Below are 18185 nucleotides of genomic sequence, written 5' to 3' on the forward strand. Positions count from 1 at the left end.
TTATTTACGCGTATATTTATATTATTTGTTCATTCAACGCAAATCGCGATACGGCAGTTCCGATGTTGACATTCTTGTCGTTTTATACCTACTTGCCATTCCTTGCAAAGATTCGTTTTCTAGAAGCGTCCACTAGCTTTGAAAGGTTCGAAAAGTTTTGTGTGCAATACATCAACTCAAACTAGGCCTCGACTAAAAGGGCTTGAACCAGTTTTAACGAAAACAGTTGCCAAATTGAGTTGGTACGTGATTATTACCTATCTACCTACGAGTAGCATGATCTTTACATATTATACGTATTGCCTTCAGACATTAATGTTTGTAATTTGTGCGTACTTCACAATGTACTCTATACACATAGCAAATATTTAAGAAAATCCAATAGCATTATTGAAAAAAACGTGGAATACTTCCTCTCCCTTTCCATAGAAAGAAAATAAGGAAAGTGATGAGAGAAAAGCTAGTAAAGTTTTTACTTTTCCGCGTCATGTACCGACGCATATTCATGCTAAGCATGATCTGAAATGCAAGTTAAGCTAGCCTCCTCTGAAATTGAGCTTTCTAATCTGTTTCTTTCTAAGCCTGTTTATTGGTATTAGTTATGTGTTTCCTATATTTTACTAGGTAATTTTCTACAATAGTTAACTCGATCCCAGCTTAAGGCTGGCACGATTCCTAACAAATACCGTGTAACATTGTACCTATGCATAATCTGTGAGAAATGAAATTATATGAAACTTGTCAAGGTAAGTAGATAAGCTTGAAAGTGAGAGTTCTCAAACGAATCTAAGTTAACAGAAAAGAGCAAAACTCGGCACTGACTATTGATATCTACGCCTAAAACGAACATCACGGCCGGCCGACGGATCGTGCTCTTCTCAGTTCGCATCACGTTATAGGTGTAGATAATCTGCACGGGCTATATTCTCCGCAACTAGCGTCTACTTTGCGCGGTGAAATGAACTGCTTATCTTGCAATCCCAACTCCTCACGGTAATTTATTACAACTCTGATGTCACGTCCAAGTCCTCGGTGACCCAGGTGTTTGCCACATCCCTGCGGTGTCTGGTTTCCAAAACGGGTGTGTGCGACAGTCTCTTTTGCCTCTATGTTAGTCTGTTTATAAAACTATCGTTAGCACCTACAGATATTGTAAATATTCCAGAACTAGCTCTGCATAGGGGACACTTATATTGAACTGATGTTTGTGAAAAAACCGCGTTAATATTATCAGGTAGTGTTTGAACCAGATGATTTGCCCTCAGGTATATGTGGCGCTATTCAAGCCGCTGCGAGTGTCGCGGCGCCAGTTCCGGCGCGTGCTGCAGTGCATGCGCAATGTACGGCACCTCAAGTGCCACGAGCTGTACGCGCACGAGAAGGTCACCAAGGTGGACAGCCTCTCGCTCGTGCTCTCCGGGAAGTGAGTATCTCTCAAATCCAATGTTTATCAATAGACTCCGGAAAGGAGACTCTTCGTACATGTGTATTTTTTATTTTTATTATGAACAGACTTGGTATTTTTAAAAGTCAAGCATATCTTAAAAGTTGTATACATTGAAATATCACAAATTTCGACCAGGAGTTCTGTATGAAACGTATTTTAAGGATGACGATGAGATACAGCTAAGATATATGAGTGACCTAACCAAAGGTTTTTATAAAAATTGAGTTCCTTTTTCGTTTCATCAAACTCATATCATGAAGAAGACGAATAATAGGCATCGGAACTCTGCAAGACTATCAACCTGTTTGAATAGTCATGAGACGAACTATTAATATTGGTTAATTAAAGGAGTAAGTTTTTGTTTGGTTATCTATGCTTTCTAGAGAGTTCCATTATCTTCTGTTGACGGCTAGCAAAAAATATCGAATAACTACTGCGCTGTTATTATTATCTACGTAAAATAAGGATTGTGAAGTGCCCAATGTAATCGTGAACTTGCCCATAAAAAAATAACGCCGATAAACGCTGGTTCCTTTGGCTCCACCAGCTGTGAAAGTATTTCAAGTTTTCTCCTTCAAAGTTATGTGAATGTACAAGGTGATGCTATTTCTTGGACAGCTGCGGTGAGACTTGCAGGCGGCTGCTCAAAATAGCTACAACGGACAGTTTTTTTTTGTTATAACCGATTAGCATCACATTAAGTCGGTTCGGAGTAAATTCAACTTATGAAACTTCAATCGTTTAGCAATCGAATGTTTGTAAGTACAATGAATCTGTTTGTACTAAAAAGTCGATCAGAGTACTATTATTTATTAGTATTTTAATTGGGTTCATAAGAATATAATTGTGGGGTCTGTCGTTTGTGACAATTATTCCCGACTACTATATCAGTGGGAGGCTCCTTTGCACACATTACTGCCGTGAAGCAGTATAATGTGTAAGCATTATTGTGTTTCGGTGTGAAGGGTGCCGTAGCTAGTGAAATTAATGTGCAAATGAGACTTAACATCGTATGTCTCAAGGTGAGGAGCGCAATTGTATGGCCACTCAGAATTTTTGGATTTTTCAAGATTCCTGAGCGGCACTGCTTTGTAATAGTCAGCGCGTATCAATTACCATTAGCTGAACGTCCTGCTCGTCTCGTCCTTTATTATCAAAAAAAACTTCACCGTCGAAAGTCAAAAATCGGCTTAATGGTCCTTTTCAGTACAGTCCTGTTATGATTGTTGAAGATAGCATGATAGATGCGCATAGGACGAAAGCTTAGATAGATTTCAGTTTTATTAAGCTTTTCAAAAGACTCCCAAACACATTATGAATTTGTGTAGTCAATTAAGTTTCTACCAAACAAAACCAAATCTACACTTATCTCGCATTAACAAATTACCACGGTGGGAAGATATTTTCTATAATATAAAGCATGCAGTTCAATCCGACTTATCTTTTACATTTTATATATTTCCCCACAACGGTACGCGATTTTCTTCTTCGTGTTTTTATACGCTTTATATTAGCTTCACCTGTATGTTTGTATGTATGTTTGTAACCGACTTCTTTGGGCCGCGATTTTGACCCACTTTAAACGGCTAGATTTCGTTCAAACTTTGTAGATTTATCAAGGACCGATGACATTACACTAATTTGACTAAAAAATGAAAAATAAATAATAGTTAAAAAAGATTAAAAAGTCCGCTTTATATAAAATTCAACTAAAAAATAGAAAATAAATTTAAATTGAAATATCTTAAAAAGCACCCCACAATTTTTTTTTACAATGAAATATTTTTTTTTACACTATTTTCAATTTAAATTAATTTTCTATTTTTTAGTTGAATTTTATATAAAGTGTGCTTTTTAGTTTTTTTAACTTTTATTTATTTTAGACCTACCGAAGTTGAAGTTCCCGTTGTTAATCTATAAAACTGTACATATAAATATAATTGAAATGACTGTTTGTAATGTGAAAATAATAGTTGGTGGGAGCTAATCTACATACAATCTTCGTTAGGCTAATGCAAGTGTTGGGCTATTGCACAATTTACACAAGCGATTTTCATCCTTCAATCCTCATTGGTCGTTGGAGTCCAGTCGCTCATAATGGTTATTGTTCGGACCCTCAGCCCGTGAACGCTGTTATACCGGCTGGAACCGGATGTCCTGGAGTATCCCAATCACAGTGGCTATCAACGAATGCCAATGATTCTTTACTTACCGAAAAACCTCGCTGTACCATACCTTCCGTACCTTCGAAACAAAATGCGTTAATATTTCAATGATGCACACCAAGAGTAATTAAATATTGCTGTTGTAAAGTAAGAGCTAACTACTCTAATTTCTAAGAATTGCAAATTATACACTAACTGATATTGCGTCATGTTGACCGAAATTAATGATGTCATTTATAAATGATGATGATAAGATAAAGTAGTTGACAACTATCTCTTTTTATTAGTTTGTAACAATGATACGCCTGTGCTTCTGTTATTGTATTTTATCTTTATTCAGTACTTTTAAATAAATATACTGATTTACTAATAACAAACACTAATAAGTGATGAAATTCGGATCGTAGACAATATTTTTGTGAAATATTTAATTAGAGGGTAATCTAGAAAGCTAATAATATGGCCACTGCACACTAAATATTACAACAACAATTAACAACTACATACATACAACAGACGTTATAATTCTGTACTATTATGGAAATCTTAAACAAAACAGGTTTTATATGCGTTCAATTAATTAGAAACACCTGTCTACGTATTAAAAAGTACTGGCAAGTAAAAGAAAATGTTCCGAATTTGAAAATTTCAAAGTTATTTAAAAATATTCTATTTGATTCGAGCGTTTACTCGCAGTTTATGTTTAGTTATTGTGCTTTAAATAAGTAAAAGAGGGTTTATTGTAATTTTATGTTGATGTAAAATTTTCAAAATTTGTTCTTCGTGACAAATTTATGTATCGTAATAATATGGCAGACAAGACAATTATCGCTGGTAATATAAATAATGACTCTTTTTCAAGAAGGCTGTACTCAATGTTATATGTCGCAACGGTTTAATGTTAGTCGTTGCACTGTTCAGAGGACCTGGACTACGTTTCAAGAAACCGGTTTTTTGAAAAGAAGACCGGGATCAAGAAGAAAACGATATACTGAGCCCAGGCACGATCGATATATTGTTAGCCAAGCTTTAAGAAATCGGAAGTAATAACATCAAAAACAATCTTGAAGATGTTAGAAACGTAACTGTTAGCGTACGGACTGTCAGCAGGAGACTTCTAGAAGTCTATATACATAGTCGAAGTCCAGCTAGGGGTCCTAAGTTACTCCGTGGGTACCGCATTGCAAGGTAAAGATTTTTCCCAAATTGTGCGACGTGTACAGATGTAGAATGGAGCAAGGTTTCATTTTCTGATGCAGCCAGAATGTTTTAGACAGGCATTACTTCTGAAGATTGTACAGAGTTAGTTGTCTTAGAAAATAGCTCTCAAAATGCACAACGCTACATCATGAAACTCCTAACTCCTCATGTACAGTCATCGTTAGCTGTTATACGAAGGCTGCTGTGTTTATGGACGACTTCCTAAGTGAAGTCGGGATCCTACGTTTAGATTGGCCAGTACGGAGACCCGACCTTACTCCCATTAAACATCTATGGGACTTTCTAAAACGATGTTTTAAAGCTGTACACCCAGCCTCACAAAACATCCGAGAGCTTATAATTGCTATTACAGCCGAATGGGAGCGTATTTCCCAAGAACTCATTCCCAAAAACCTCGTCCAAAGCATGCCACGAAGAATTGCATCAGTTATTTCAGCCAGTGGAGGCCACACTTAATATTAATTTTTTATTTTATTGTTTGTAACTTGTAAATAAATGAGAAAGTCATTTGAAGTTACCTTATTGTTTTGTCAAAATGAATAATTTCCTAAAAATCTAAATAAAACAAATTAAGTTCGACCTAAGGCCGTTTTCAATAACCTATCTATCATTAGTTTAACTTACTAGAGGTAAGACAAATCTATCATTTTACGCTTACTTACATTTTAATAACCTATCGACATAAGACATTGGATTTTATCTTAACTTGACATTACTATGGATAGATAAGATCTTGTCATTAAACGGTGCCAGCAATGTATCCATAACTAGAGATACGTTATTGAAAACGGCCGTTAATCACCAAACAAAAGTGTTTTTAAATCAATTTTATTTTGTTGCATCAAATCCCTTTTAGAACTGTTTATTATAAAGTAGGTACTCGAATAAATCAAAAGCGCCCGTTTTTTTTGCTTTGAGTTTATAATATACTAGCTGACCCGGCAAACGTTGTTTTGCCATATAAAGTATAATTCACGCGATAGTTTTATAAGTAATAAAATATTGCCTATATTATAGCCTGTACATCATTTTGTTCTATTGTCAATAGTTTTTGCAGCGCACGCAAAAATAGGTTTTCGATTTTACACCTTGTGTTACAAAATAGCAATTTTATTACGGATCCCTAATTTTGAAAAAAAAAACATAGCCTATAGCCTTCCTCGATAAATGGACTACCTAACACTGAAAGAATCATTCAAATCGGACCAGTTGTACCAGAGTTTCTAAGATTTTGAATTTATTTGTCAAAGAGTACTACGTAATAAGAAAAAAAAATAGTTTAGTATGAAACGTGCAGTGATTTGACGTAAGTTTGAAATAGTACCTAGTATTTACAGTGTCGCGATTGGTCACGAATTTCTATCCGGCAACAGTTTCTTAAACGAAGTGGTTTTCGGATCTCCTTTTTTACAAGATTATAGTCGCCATCTGTCACTCTGTCAATAACGGCACGTTTCATACAATCGAGTGAATCGCTTTTTAACCGACTTCAAAAAAGGAGGAGGTTCTCAATTCGTCGGTATGTTTTTTTTTTCTTAGAGAGTTTCGCTAGGCTGTTATTTGTTAACAAGTGCGCTGACCCTGCAAACGTTGTTTTGCTATATAAATTAAGTACGCGCCCGCTCATTGTATGAATTGTCTTATGTAATGAAATGTCATTTATTTCTTATTTAAAAAACTATAGGTTCCGTATAAGTAATCACTAACATATCCTATACTAAAACCTACTCAGAAACACGCTGCATCTTATGGTATAAGTATTATTCTGATCGATTCGGTTTTCGGTAATGTATAACCGAAGGAAAAATCCGTCTCTCCATTTCATAGTATAGATTAGATTTTGAAATTCGTTAAATTACGTCGCATTCATTTGCCTTTAACTGCCTGTAACCAATTAAATGTAGTTAAATACGGTATTAAATAAAATATAGGAGTTATAATTAATCTGCAACGTATTTGGTTTTGTGGTCAGTTTGATTCCGATGTTATTTCATATTAGTACCATTATTTAATGCCAAGTGGATGATGTTCTTATACGATTCAGCTTGCATTAGCAAATATAGGAATGCTTTATCATTATAACGTACATTTACTAGAACATTCTTTTTTGGATGCTTATCAGAAAATAATTACTTACAATCATCTCGTAGTATTTTTAGGAAATTTCATTAAATTTTATCTATAGTTGTCTGGTTGGACATTTGGAATGTTTTGTGAGTGAAAATAGTGTTATCTATCTTTTGCAATAAATCTTGATTTTATAGTTGATAAAAGGAGTCGTAAAAAGTCATTTATTTGCACAAAATTGATTCTATTAGAATTCTTTTTGATACCAGTTGAATCACAACGACATCTTAGGAATGTTATGGCGCTCTGAGAAAGAAGAAACTGTATGTTTTTTGTGATTTAGAAGTGATGGGTTACATTCTTGCAACTGCAAGGTGTTCTTTTTAAATGTGGTGAACCGTATAATAAGAAATTGAAGAGAATTCACTGGACAGTTTATTAAAATTATCAAATGAACTCCTCCTACTCCAGAGGAACCACAGGAGCGTTGCTAACCTTTTATTAAGGTGCGCTTTTTATGTTTAAGTATGTGTGCGTATTGCAGGTGTCCATCCCTCGAATATTGAAAATGTGGAGTAATATTTTTTAAGAATATTGCACACACGGATTTGCTGAAATTCGTTGAATGAAAATTTATATTCTTTATCATGTTCAATCCCTAGGCGCTTGTTAAAGTTAATTACCTAACCTATGGGCAAATGTGTGAAATCATTATTAATTCATACGTACCCATCACTAAGAGCTGTAGATATAACGGTCCCACACTAGATCTCTGTCTCTGTATATGTCTCCGAGTTCGTGTAATTAGATTTGTCCTAATTCCCGCGGTTTAATAGAAATTATGCATATTCAATCTGGTTTTATGTTATCTGTGTGGAATGTCAGAATAAGTATGTAATGTAAATATAATAAATTAATTGCAGATGCCGTAGGCAATCCGATTCTTAGTGATATATATCAGTTTATAGTAGTTAAACCAAAACAATTCAACTTTATCTGTGTGTGGGTGTTTGTCAACATTGAAGGGGTCTGATTTATAGATGGTTTAATAATTTCCGTAAAACCAGAAGGTGCCTTAATACGTAATTCGTGATCAAGTGTGTTTTGTTCGTCTCTGATCACGGGTTACGTCCGTTGAGACGCCTCATTCAATACACCATTCAATGAAGACTTTGTCCCTATAAACACCCACACGAATAGAAATATTTGTGAGTTAATAGTATTAACTCGCAAATATTTCTAATATTAATTATTCAAGTTAATACGGACCTAATAGACCTAACACTTCGAATTTGGTACGGCCGAACCATCGGACGCGGTCTGCTAGCGGACTATATTCGATGATATGTCGCATTGCCCATCGCACAAAATATTAATACTATCGTCCGGACTGTACCGAGACCGACGCCGGACCCACAGTGCGAGGCGCGCACTGGTCCGGCCGTACCAAATCCGACCATATGCTAAGGCTATAAGAGTTGCATAATTATTCAACGTTAGCTTGCGTATAACGTGTGTCCAATATTTTAATTGGAAACAATTAAAGGCGGATCATAATAGAATCAGAATAGGCTGCCCCACGAAGAATCAAGGCTCACTTGCAACAAATTAAATATGAAAAAGCTGACACTGTTATAAAAATTACTAATACTCGTTTAGGAATATCACATTGCACACAAGAATGAATGGTCTTTCATGTTATCGGCGTGAACTTCGGTTGAATGCGCAGTTATTTTAAGTTAAGTTTACGCATGATTCAGAGGCGTGGAACCTAGCACTTCTCAGAAACGCTTGGTGCGAAATATCTCGACACACAAATAGATGTTATAGCAGCAAAGGCCTGTTAGTGATGAAATGGACACTGACGATATGGATAATACAAATATTGGTATGACTATTTACTAGAATACTCGGAATGTATCAGTTAGTTCGAATAGATATTTACTACGTTTTGCTATACAATATTTTTGTATCATATTTCCTTTCCTCTTATACCTACTTACGGATTAAGGCCTGTCTCATTCCCTGTGGCGCTATCGAAATAAGTAGGTACTTAAGTTCGTGCGGCGGCCTCTGCAGAGTATGCCAGCCAGTAGGGACTCACAAGCGAGCAGTGATGCACGCGCGAGATTTTTGTTTGTCACCTACTTCATAGATCTGACCGATATTCTAAAATGGAGAAACATAAATAAATCAAAGTATTTTTTTAAGTTTCCTAAAGACGCTGAAACAATCTAATTTAAAGTGATTATTATTTTTATAAGATGTCCCTATACTAGGTAGGTAATGAAGTCAACCCTAATGTCGTCAGAAGAGGTAAGAGTCACGCGATAGAAAGAGAGGCAACTTCTAGGTGAATAAAAATGTAGGTTAGTAGCGCTGTGGGATCTAAATTACACCTTATTTTACGACCGCAAGAGTCCCTATTTCTTAAATTGATTTTGCGGAATGAGACTTTGGTAACTCTAATACTACTTGATATGTTATGTTAAGTCAATTCTTAGTATCGGTACAACAAGTAGTGGATGAGCTAAATTTGCACAGATATTAAGGATCTTTATCCTTGGACATGTATAGAAATATCGATGCACTCATGAAAATAATTACTAATTAATGGAATTAGTAAAAGCAGAAAATAAGTTTTGAATTTGAAGTGCGTTAGGCCAAGATCCACCCATTGCAGCTATTATATTAAGAATTGTCATTGGATTAGCATCACACATTTCATACATGCTCTCTTAATTCTTCGAATCTTATATTCCCGACTAAATCGTGAAATGTACTAAGAAAGTCACAATTGCTCAGTGCTCTGTGAACGGCTGGATCTCTTGGCGTTGCGTAGAGACGTCGCTTCATTAAGTGTCTTCTACCGCATTTATCACGGGGAGCATAGCCTGCCGCCGAATTCCACCTTCGCACGACACGCCACAAGTTAGGATTTCATCCCCACCATCTGGATGTGTGGCGGTCCTCTACAGTGTGGTTTTCAAGGAGCTTTCTCCCTCGTACTACAAAGCTATGGAATGAGCTTCCTTGTGCGGTGTTTCCGGGACAATACGACATGGGTACCTTCAAAAAAAGCGCGTACACCTTCCTTAAAGGCCGGCAACGCTCTTGTGATTCCTCTGGTGTTGCAAGAGAATGTGGGCGGCGGTGATCACTTAACACCAGGTGACCCGTACGCTCGTTTGTCCTCCTATTCCATAAAAAAAAAATATAAAAAACTAATTTAATCGATTAGTAAAAAAAAAATTATGAGGACTTTTATTTTTACGACTAGACAGCTATAATAAAATTAGACGTCATATTATTACATACGCAATAGTATTTCTATGCAAATTTTTGTTTTGCGAGATTCTGACAGAAGACCCTTAATCTAAAAATTCAAATGCCTGTAACTTTGTATTTCTTTTGATTCTAATTTAATTTTCAGCCCAAAACATGATTTAATCGTAGTTTATAACAAAATAATTGAATCAAATAGATACATAATTAGGAAATGTAATCCGAATGTTGACCATAAGAATTTAATAAATGTTAATTTTACAAAGCTACCTCATAATGCTCTACTGTTTCTAATTTACTCAAGATACAGGGTTACCTGTTTTAAGTGCTTGTTGTCCAATTTTTACCAGTTTACCTTTTTTGCACAGGATGCCAGGTAAGTCGGCACCTCAGAGGCGCCTTTTCTGCCAAACATTATAGTGATTCGGTTTCAAGGGCGCCGTAGTTAGTGAAATTACTGCACAAATAAGACATAACATTAATTAATGTCTCAAAGTTACCAGCTCAGTTATTGTGATGTCGTTCAAAATTTTTGGCTAACTCAAGGATCCTGAGCGGTACGATATTGCATTACGCAGGGCGTATTACTTACCATCAGGTTAACGTCTAACGATTAAATAGTAGTTGTTACGTTCAATATAATTACCCACAGTATACCGGTAATACCTTTGCGTTACCCTACTAGTATTGGCTCTGTAGTAAGAACGTGAAGGATATTGAAAACACTTGGAGAGGAATCAATATCTAGATAATGAGGATGGAGATGTGCTGTGAACGCCTTCTGTCCCATTTAGGTGCTACAGGAACATAAATCAGCTACGTAAAGTAACATAACGCCTTCCAGAAACGTTTAATTTTTAGGAAAAAAATTAACAAGTCTGACCCGGATGCTAATGGAATATATTCTTGATAATGTAATGCATGTTCATAGGCACGTAAGTGAATTTGCTAGAAACTGTCATAACCGTAATGTTAACACCAGGAACAGACACAAACATATAATGCCTACTACTCGGCTAAGTCGAGTTAGTAAGTCTTTTGTGGGGCGATGTAAGATCCCAGAAAATGTTCAAAACAAAAGTATTACGTTATTCAAAAGAATTGTTAAAAAACGTTTGTGTGGTAAAGGTTACAATAACATAAATGACTTTCTTAATGATACTACAGATTGGGAATGGAGCGATCGCCCTCAGGCTATTAAATAATAAGTTTAATTGTACAATATTTCTTTGTAAACCTATTTTTGATGAAAAAAAAAGCCCGCTGTGTTTGTTGCGTCCATTCTTCTCAGGCCTGAGGCATTCATTTTGGAATGGGTGGTAGTTTTTTTTGACTTTCAATAAGTGATGTCACATCCTATTTTGAATAAAAATATTTGAATTTGAATAACAAAAACAAAGGCTAACTTGTCAAAACAATTATTTAATCAACCCACAGGTAAGTTTTGGATGTAGTGTAACCGTTGTACATAACTATTTAAAACTAAAACCCTCATAAATATGAAGTGGATGCAAAGTGGGCCGAACTAATTTTCCGATATCTCAGGTGGATTTTATTTCTGCGATCCGATCTAAATTGTCTTTGAAAAAGCTGTTTATCTTTTTGTCTCGTTTTAATAAATAGACATCGAAAGCAAGGGTTGGTAGTTGGCCTGGACATAGCGAAGGCCTTTGATCGTGTACGACACAAGTCTCGTTTTTGTAATAGCGATTTTATTCTTATGTCTTGTGTTGATTTCGTGTGTATCTTTATTTTGAATGTATTAATTCATTCTGTTATAAACCATCCATATATAATTATAAAATATGAATTGGCATACTATTGTAAGAATTTACAGATTATTGATGGCCCTAATCGCCCTTTTTTTGACAAATAAATATTGTTTCGTTATCAGCTGCTTACCCGCGTAGGTAGCATAATTCCATATGACTTAATGCTATGGAAATAACTGAAATAAATTGAGCTCGCTGTGTTAGTATCAGTATGATATTTAATCCTTCTGATAGCAAAAGTAGCAGCACTAAGTTTATTTGAGATTGCCTAATTGTGAGCACCCCATTGAAGTTTTTATCTAATTCGACTCTTAAGAAACGAATTAGAGTCTATAAGTTTTAATGGTTCCCCATTTAATATTATACTTCTTGACATTGTTTTTTACATTTGGTAGGGAGAATTCAGTATATTTTGTTTTACTCGCGTTAAGTGACAAATTATTCTTGCCCAATTTACGCGTTTACCACTAAAAAAAAACCCATTTCTCGGATCACCGCTCGTTGAGAACACTTGATGATGAACATTGATTCTTGATGCCTCGTCTAAATAGGAATACTGGATCTCGAAATCTCGAATTGCCAATTCCGCGGTCATCTGGACGGCAAAGCCAAATTGACTTCGAAGAAGCTGGGCTTCCTAAATAGAGCACGGTAATACTTCAAGTCGGCCCAAAGGCGCTGTACAAAGCGCAGATCCGGTCACATATCGAGCATTGCTGTCATTTCTGGCGCACCACAGTATCAGCTCGAACCATTTGACCGCGTGCTATGTAGCGCTGCTCGAATTGTCGGGGCGCCACAATATGCTCTGTGAACGGGTAGATCACTTTTGTATCTTCTACCGCATTTATCACGGGGAGTGTTCCGAAGAGCTGTTTGAACTGATTCCTGCTGGCGAATTTCACCGTCGCACGACACCTCACCAATTAGGATATCACCGGTGACCCGTACCCTCGTTTTCGTCCTCCTTTTCCATAAATAAAGAGGATAACAGATGATAATGATCTTGTGAGGCACTTGTTGGTTCCCTCTTCGCCTGTTTGCTGCAAGGGAGAACTCGCCGATCAGCAAGCCCTTGCAGCAAGCAAGAAATCACTGAATCTTCATGCCGGCCTTCGAGGTGGAAGGAGACCAAGGCATTGGCATAAATAATTAAAACTAACATGTAAAAGTTCAGTAGAAGATCAGGAATAGGGTCAAATAAATTGACTTCGTAGATATCAAGTATATTTTGCAACCTCGGGATTGCAAAATATACTGATGTATAAAAATCTGTGATTACTTTAACTTGTGGCGCGGCGCTATTTAGTGTTTTTATATTTATTGAAAACATTTTTTTTCAGCCATAATTTAAAAGAAGGTTATACACAAAATTAAACTCTTTTTGGAGTCCTACTTATTTCGATTGTATATCTTGTATACTTAAAAAGTTATTGCAAATTTATTCGTTTTGCAGGCCAGTGTATTTTCAGGGTATATAATCTGTACTAATACAATTTGTTGTAGATAAAAGTACATAAAAGCTTCCAGCGATAAAGTGACAACACAGCTGGAACAGTTTCCTAAAATCCTTCAAATATTCTTGTCAATTATTATGATAAAGAAAATGTTAATCTGCATGCATCACTCACTTAACTTGCTAAGAATTTCTTTGCTTGTTTGATTTCTTATCAGCACTCCGTTATGTGTCACTGTATTACTAATGCTCTGATGCAATAGGTTTTTGAAGCAGTTTCTCACACGGTCCAAACAAGGTGAGCTAATGACTGGATCTGGTGAATAAGGAAACTGTATTATACACGCGGGGTTCCAGTCAACATTGTACTGTTGGAAATGCCGTTAAATAACATTAAAACGTATTGATTATAATGCTAGCCGCATAATATTTTCCTTTAGTTTTGCCTGTCTATTTTGTTTCCTGTTTTTATCTGTCTTTTTGTTTTTCATTTTCTTCATTTAGTGCATGCCGACTCCCATCTAGTCACTCACCGTGGACTTCCTCATTTTAATTCACACTTTATGATATATTTCGAATATTAACAATCGTGTCCCTTTTGTGAGTATGATGAATGTTTACATTCTGTCAGTTTCTTAACACACTTTCGTTCATTTATAATAGTAAGTGCTTTATGCATTCCATGACATTTATTATACTCCCTTTTTACCTTATTTGAGTACTTTACACGCATTATTGGATACCTTCCAAATCTACTCTAAAAAAAGTTACTGAGCGTTTCGAGTATGATAAATGCTTGCTTCAGCTCGAATATTATTATCAATGATCTCTTACCCTATAACGGGGCTTTAGAAAAACGGATCATTAAAACTGTACTTGCTCAATGTGTATCGGTTCCTTTGTATTACGTTCACATGGGAAAGCTATCTTGGTAAATATGCGAAAATCTCTGTGGCATCAATTGTAAAATGGAAAAGGCATTGCAGATCCGTTACGAGTTACGTAAAACGTCATTACTCAGAAAGAGCAAATGGTTTCTAAAAAAAAGTTTTTTATGTCTTTTTGGTTTAAGATTTCCCCATACTGTCCCAGTTAAAAAAACAATGTACACATACATATTATTCGAGAACGTAAGAAAAGTGGTAATACTTACTTTGCCAATATAAGAAGAATTTGTAGATCAATAGCGTACGATTTGTTTTCGGCGCTTAGTACCCAATAAGTAGTCCTCGTTGTCAAAAATTTTTTCATTACAATCATAAAGTTATATTTAAAACTTTAAAAACATCGTCGAAACGAACTAAGATGGTCGATGGTCTTTTAATGTGAGCATTAAATGAATTCGAGAAACTGAACCGCAAAAGCTGATTAATGTACCTATCCGTATTAGGTACTTTGTAGGTTGCTAAGTCTTATGTACAATGAAAGGGTTATCAATAAACCCTATAAGTGCTGGATATAAGTATCCAGTTTCAATTGATCGAGGCATATGTTGTTCAACACATGTTTGATATGAAACCAACATTGTTGAATACGTTATACTTAGGTATGTTTGCTCCGCAATGCCTACAAAATCATCTTTCGTATTGTTGATCAGTTTGCTCCGCCAATCTCAATCGTAATGAATCTAACGTAAGATAAACGCTCAATAAGAAAGCTAATAAATTTAATAAATTTACACAGATATATTATTTTATGAAATGCCTTTCATTGCAGAGATTTCTTGCAGAGTTAATAAAAAAAAAAACAAAAACCTAGATTAGGAGGACTTAAGAGTCGAAAGGTTTGAAACATCGCGTAGTCTTTTATTTATCTTCTCTTCGTCTCTTCTTTTTTTTCCTGTCATAAATGTGCAAGCAATATTGTTTTGCACTTAAATGGTGCTGTAGCTTGTACAATTACAGTGGGCTAATGAGATGTAGCATCATATGTCCCAAAGTGACAAGCGCAATTGCGATGGCAGTTAGAATTTCGAGTTCAACGATAAATCCTGAGCGGCGCTGCATTGGCGTGGCATGGGCGGGGCGTATAATTCAACATCAGGTGGACGTCTTGATAAAACAAATCGTAGAGGAAATCATTTTACAGTTTGGTTGGGAAGAAATTTTCTGAGAATTCTCACTGTGGATGCACGTAAGATGACGAGAGGCAAGAGAAGGTACTTAATATTATGGCATAAGCATCGCGAGATAAAGATATAGATTATTACGCTATTCAGAGTCTCGTAATAGATGTCGGAGAAGATGCGAACAATGAAGCGATCCAGCCATCCAAAAAAGTATTGATTGCACCAGACCACAAAACACTACACTAACGTGCCCATACCTTCACGAACCTAGCAGTCGCGTCATTAGTGTTATCATAGTACGTCTTTGACATAATAATATGGTTATACCTTCAATAAGATTCGATAAGATACATAATAGCTTTAAGGATAAATGTATACACTTCTACAATAAAGTCCCAGCCATTGTTCAGGCATTATCTATAAATAAATTTAAATGTTTTATAAAAAAAATGGCTCTGTCGTAAATCCTATTACTCCACTGCTGAATATCTAAATGATCAGACAGCCTGGGACTAGATTGTGATTATTTTATAGCGATAGAAATGATTGTACAATATTGTATATTTTTATTGAAAAGAGCGCAAAAAAAAAGAATGCTGGGAGAGTTTCTTGCGCCGCTTCTTCTCTCTCAGAGCGCCATTTGTTTCCGAAGTGGTAGTAGTATCTAGTAGTATAAGAAATGACATCAAAAAGAATTCTAAAGGAATCAATTTTAAGAAAATAAATGCCTTTTTATGCCTTTTAATATTTATTCATAAACGTGTGAACATTTTTGGAGGGATTTCTAATTTCAGTAATGTTTCATCGCGTCATAAACACACGAAGAATATTCTATACAATGGTCTGTTGAGGACTGTTATAACTCATAATATATATAACATAACTTTATAAATATCGCATAAGTGAAAAGTTTCATATTTCGGTATACAGCATATTGCGTTTTCTGGCGAACTGTTTGTATTATGGAACATTGAGGCGGCGCGGCTCTGGATCAAGTTACCGCAAAGCCGCATTAAATTGCCAATCATTAATGCTATAAGTATCATGTACACTGCAACTTTTATGTTTGTCTGTAAGGATAGGTACAGTTTTGTTTAATGAAAATAAGGGACGAGACGACGTTCAGCTGATGGTTATTGATTACAACGCTGCCCATTACAATGCAGTGCCGCTCAGGATTATTGAAAAACCCAAAAATTCTGAGCGGCGGTACAACGCGCTCGTCACCTTGAGACACACAACTGTCAAGTCTCAATTGCCCTGTAATTTCACTAGCTGCGGCGCCCTTCAGACCGAAACTATAAATAGTAATGCTCACACATTACTGCTTCACGGCAGAAATAGGCGCCGCTGTGGTACACATAATCTAGCTGGCATCCGGTGCAAAGGAGCCTCCCACTAGTGTGATGAGCAAGTTTAGTTTGACAAGAATACCGCCTTCAAGTTTTATAGTCTCTTTAGATTTTTCTTACTGAACATATTGGAGAAATATATATTGAATTGAGAGACTGTTTGTTTTTGACGATTCGTTGGTCGAGTGTCTACCGATCAACGGCTGTAGGATATCTGCTCGATTGAATAAATTCTAGGCGGTAGAAGTAAATTATAAATGAATTAGGTCCGGGGTGAAAACGTATAACCGTTTAATAAATATATTACAGATGTTAGTCCGTATACTACGGATACCACGTTCCGGCCTCACTTCCTCAGTCCTCGGGTCTACCTCTACCTCTTCCATTATGACACAGAAAAACAGTGATAAAACAAAATAACAGTAATTTTTCAAGTTAACTTTTTCTTGTTAAGTTACTTAACTGGATGTTATGTTTGCTGTTTTTTATTCGTTATGAGCACCCGATGTCCGCATAACTAACGTCAGGGGCTATCCATCGAAAATTTAATGTTACAGTTCAAGTTTCTAAAGGGCAAAGGCAAAATCCCTGAACGTGACGGGCTAAATGTCAACAGAGGTTAAACGAAGGGTAGAATTCGGAAGTATAGTACCAAAATTATACCAATACTTGAAAGTAAATTGATTATTAGCACATATGCTTGGGTAATAATGCAGATATATAGCAGCAAACTCAACCACGCTGTGTAGGCTACCCAGTAACCAGCGATCAATGAATGTATAATGTATGAACCGTCGAACTGTTTACGAAAGTATTCGCTGCTACGGCACTGTACTTGTGCCACATTTGGCAACTGCAGGTGGCGTGCAAGTTACGTAATGAGTCATCTCGAACCGTACGACCTCTGCAGTGAATTGGACCTTACGACTGCAACCACGCACTTTGTGCAATCTATTTCTAGGCTGAATTTTGGGTACAGCAATATAGTATTGCCTATTGGTGATAAGATTTCATTAAATTCCATGGCGATATTTATGTCAACAATCAGCGGATGACCGAAATGAGTATTGAAGCTTTTACCTGCTGTTGGATAGGCGCTCATAAACTGTTATACCACCAGGTTCTATATGCAGACCTTGATCTATTTATTGTTTGCTACACAATTGGCTAACAATTAGAAAATAATCTAATATATAAAATTCTCGTGTCATGGTGTTAAACTTTGAACTCCTCCGAAACGGCTTGACCGATTCTCATGAAATTTTGAGTGCATATTGGGTAGGTCTGAGAATCGGACAACAGCTTTTTCATTCCCCTAAATGTTAAGGGTGGTCATTAACACGATTTTTTTT

At 36.1% G+C, this 18185-nt stretch overlaps 1 protein-coding gene across 2 annotated transcripts in view; it reads left to right on the forward strand.

The window, feature by feature from the left end:
• Positions 1 to 18185, forward strand: part of LOC126975077 (blood vessel epicardial substance) — a 63241-nt gene that overhangs the window by 25659 nt on the left and 19397 nt on the right. For both annotated transcript variants that reach the window (XR_007731624.1, XM_050822887.1), the window contains exon 2: positions 1266 to 1423. Coding sequence is in view for 1 of the 2 variants with exons in the window: in XM_050822887.1 (XP_050678844.1) it covers positions 1266 to 1423 (158 nt within the window). In the remaining variant the exon portion in view is untranslated. The remainder of the gene's footprint in view (positions 1 to 1265; positions 1424 to 18185) is intronic.

The sequence above is a fragment of the Leptidea sinapis genome, chromosome 34, assembly GCF_905404315.1.
Source record: "Leptidea sinapis chromosome 34, ilLepSina1.1, whole genome shotgun sequence".
NCBI classification, from domain to species: Eukaryota; Metazoa; Arthropoda; class Insecta; order Lepidoptera; family Pieridae; genus Leptidea; species Leptidea sinapis.